The 3,983-nt window shown below is 37.6% G+C and overlaps 1 protein-coding gene across 1 annotated transcript; it reads left to right on the top strand.

The window, feature by feature from the left end:
* The first annotated feature begins 1,279 nt into the window (after nucleotides 1-1,279).
* Nucleotides 1,280-3,710, top strand: LOC110907601 (putative late blight resistance protein homolog R1B-16). Its single transcript, XM_022152559.2, has 2 exons — nucleotides 1,280-2,613; nucleotides 2,681-3,710. Exons 1-2 carry the CDS (start codon nucleotides 1,280-1,282, stop codon nucleotides 3,708-3,710), a joined length of 2,364 nt encoding a protein of 787 aa, XP_022008251.2.
* The last annotated feature ends 273 nt before the right edge of the window (nucleotides 3,711-3,983 follow it).

Genomic DNA, 3,983 nt, shown 5'->3' with positions numbered 1-3,983 from the left:
GAGATCGGAGAATTAGAAAAACAATATGTGGTTAGTAGGAATTCCGATCATGAGAAATTCAAAACAGAATTTCTTAATGAATACTTCGAAAATTTGAATATTTCAACCGATGAACCGGACTGGAATATTCTAATTTTACAAGCAATGGTTTTCAAAGATTTTCAAGATTGCAAGGCCTTATTACACATGCTTGAAGATGAAGACTATGTCTTCAAGTATAAATGCTATCTTGAAACTGTTTTTGAAAACATGGTAGAGTGGTTTATTAAAGAAAAACTGGAGATTCAATCAAGACCGTTACCGGCATATGCAACAAACAATCGGAAAGTGGGGTTATTAGACTTATATATGGCAGTAAAGAGAGAAGGGGGCCACCGGCGAATCACAGAGAATGGTATGTGGTCGATGATAGCAAAAGACACAGGATTCGAGTATGAGGATGGTGAATACATGCGTCTGATATACGCTATGTATTTGGATGTACTTGTATACTACTACAAGTTCAAGTTAACACAAGAAAAAGCCATCGGAATGGAGGAAGAAAAGGTGGTGGATCCCCGGCAGTGCATGAGTGAAGGCGATAAGAACGATATAACTAGTGCAGGTCAATCGGAAATGGCTGAATGTTCGAGTAGTTCTGGAGCGGTGGAGAAGGAAGTAAAACAATATGCCTTGTTTGCAAATCAGACAGATGCAGGATTACAAGAACAATCGGAAGTCACTCAAGACATAGCTGAAGATCATTATGCATTTTATGGTGGCGGTGACTGGCATGGAATCAAGAAACTGAAACAAAGAAAAAGGTTCGACTTCACAAGGGCAAAGAAAGCAATCACTGAAGATAATCACAGTGTCATCAAGACCTCCCTTAAACCTAATTATGTTTAGGGGAGAGTATTAGTTATATATATATATATATAAACATAATTATATTTATTTGTATGTATTAAACTTATACTTATTAGATATGTATGTAGATGGACGGATAGAATCGAATGGGTATGATGGTCGGATAATACCGTTTTAAACAAGCGGTTATTCCCGCCAAACATAACCACTCGTATAATCGTTTTAGTGAAGACATATATATATGGTTTACCGGCAATAATTACCGGCACCAAGATTCATAATTCAGTTTATTGTTTGTCCATTTTTTCTCTCAATTTCACTGTTACATCATGCCTTCAAATCGTGTGAGTAATCCCCTGTTTCGTGCCAAGACACCAAAACCTCTACATAATGAATATAATGATCAAAGGCTTCCGCTAACAGGAGAACCATGGCTGATGCCCTTGGTCATCGCTTAGAGAAATTAATTAAACTCTTTGAGACAATTGTCCTCTCAGATGAAGAAGAAGCAGATTCCGTGATAACGATGAAAGAATCTTTTGATGATCTCATGATTTACCTAAGAGACATGATGGCAGGGTATGAAAACGAGCAAGTGCTGGCGTTACTGAAACAAATGGAAGACTTGGTGGCTAGTAATCTTTGGCATGAGTATAGGATGATAGTTACTTGTGAACAACTCTGTAACATCAGATATAGCCCAAGTGTAGAAGAAGAAAAGGTCGTGGTCGGTTTTGATAATGAAATAGAAGCACTACTTGATCAACTTACTGGAACTTGTTCCACAAAGCAGTTTCAAATTATCTCAATTACAGGAATGGCTGGGCTTGGAAAGACGACTTTGGTTAAAACACTATACAACCATGAGTTAGTTCAGTATATATTCGACTTTCGATCATGGACTTGTGTTTCTCAAGTATATCAAAAGAAGGATTTGTTACTCAGCATATTAAGCTCTTTTATTGATGATCTTACATATGAATTTTATGAAATGTCCGACCACCAGTTGGGGGAAAAGTTATACAGAAAACTGAAGGGTTGTAGATATTTGGTGGTCTTGGATGATATATGGGATTGTAGGGTCTGGAACGATCTTAAAATGTATTTTCCAGATGACAAAACCGGAAGCCGTGTTCTATTTACTAGCCGTGACATAGACCTGAGTTTACATGTACAGTCAGCAAGACCTGCTCATGTTTTGCGTCTTCGTAATGAAGATGAAAGTTGGGCCATATTTGAGAAGAAGGTGTTTAGAATGGGAATATGCCCTAATGGATTGGGGAAATATGGAAGGATGATAAATGAAAAATGTAAAGGTTTGCCTCTTGCAATCGTTATAGCAGCTGGTCTGGTGAAAAATAATCTTTCCATCACCTGGTGGGAGAAAATTTCTACAAGTCTACATTCATTCATGGTTAGTGATCCAAGACAATACATAGACTCCCTGGATTTAAGCTACAACCATTTGCCGCCTCACTTAAGACCTTGTTTTCTCTTTTTGGGAGCGTTTCCTGAGGACTATGAAGTCCCTGTCACAAAGCTGATTTGGCTATGGATTGCTCAAGGATTGGTACATGAAACCGGAAGCAGAATGTTGGAGGATGTTGCTGAGGAGTGCTTGATGGATTTGATCAAGAGAAGCCTGCTGATGACGTCCAGAATAAAGTCTGACAACCAAGTTAAAACATGCCGCATCCATGACTTATTGCGTGATTTTTGCTTGAGAAAAGCCGAGGAAGAAAATTTTTTGTCAAACAATTATAAGTATGAATATATTTCTGTATGAAGTCACGAACTTGCTAAATTAAGAATTACTAACTTAAATATGCAGGTACGGCATGCTCTCATCAATACCTTGCTTTCCATCGGAGCTGGGAAAATCTCTTCAAGAGGGTGGATCAATTCATGTTGACTCATACAAATTCCTTAAGATTTTAGATCTGGAGTCTATTGTTTTCTCCTTATTCCCTTTAGAAGCAGTACAAATAGCTAATCTGAGATACCTGGCCATTCAAGCACAAGATGGAAGTCCCCATGCATCAATTTCAGACCTTTTAAACCTACAAATGCTCATAATATCCTCAAGGAAGAATATAGTTGTACCAAAAACCATATGGAATATGCTAAATCTAAGGCATCTATATATCAAATCTGGTGAGAATATTATAGAGGGCGCTAGTTTTCTACAAGGGACAGGGAATGATGGACCCGGTGTTTTGGCTAGCTTTCAAACCTTGTCACAAGTAAGTCCTCGATCTTGCCACGTTATATTTTCAAGGACACCTAATGTTAGGAAGCTTGGCTTTTGTGGACCCTTAATATCAAGCCTAGGCGATTTAGAATTTCCGAATTTAGGCTCTTTGGTGCACCTTCAAAAATTGAAGTTACTTAATACATTTCCATACACTGAAGCAACGAGATCGTGCAATCCTGTTCTATTTCCTGAAAATCTGAAGAAATTGACATTATCAAACACTGGCATGGACTGGGAAGAGATGTGGACTTTCTCTTTGCTACCTAACCTTGAGATTTTAAAATTAAAGTTTCATGCATGCATTGGAGAAAGATGGGAGACAGGGGATGCAGAGTTTCGGCAACTCAAGGTCTTGAAATTGCATGATCTGGACATAAAGCAATGGACTTGTTTGAGGGATAATTTCCCAAGGCTGCAACGTTTGGTGGTTCATCGTTGCGTAAAACTCAAAAGCATCCCAACGGGTCTTGGGAGGATTTTTACGTTGGAGGTGATCGAGGTAAATGGATGCAGCCTCTCTGCATATGCGTCTGCAGTGGAAATTCAGAAAGAGCAAGAAAGTGAAGGTGACAGTTTCTTGAAAGTCCATGGGAAAGAAAATTTTTAAGGCAAATATCTTCAGGCTATGTGATTAAAATCTTCTCATGTAAAACATTTTGTCAATCTAAATTTTAAGGTCATGTTTAATTTATATGTCTCATTGTTTGCTCTAGAAAATAAAATATGTTTAAAACTTTATAGGATGTTTAATTCATTCCGAGTGATATTTATCTTCCTATATGTATATATGCAACCAGTTGGTATCATTGTTTGTACCGCGTTTAATCTATAGCCATTATAATCATTTACATAATATAGATCAAAATATATAATAACCTAT

Source organism: Helianthus annuus, chromosome 12 (genome assembly GCF_002127325.2).
Source record: "Helianthus annuus cultivar XRQ/B chromosome 12, HanXRQr2.0-SUNRISE, whole genome shotgun sequence".
In the NCBI taxonomy this organism is placed as follows: Eukaryota; Viridiplantae; Streptophyta; class Magnoliopsida; order Asterales; family Asteraceae; genus Helianthus; species Helianthus annuus.
Note: the sequence above shows the minus strand (reverse complement) of the source record. Positions and strands in the feature narration are given on the sequence as shown.

Excerpts from the sequence above, each read along its gene's own strand:
- LOC110907601 (XM_022152559.2), top strand. The coding sequence starts at position 1,280 with ATGGCTGATGCCCTTGGTCATCGCTTAGAGAAATTAATTAAACTCTTT. Across the intron at positions 2,614-2,680 it reads TTTTTGTCAAACAATTATAA|GTACGGCATGCTCTCATCAA; the intron begins GTATGAATATAT and ends TTAAATATGCAG.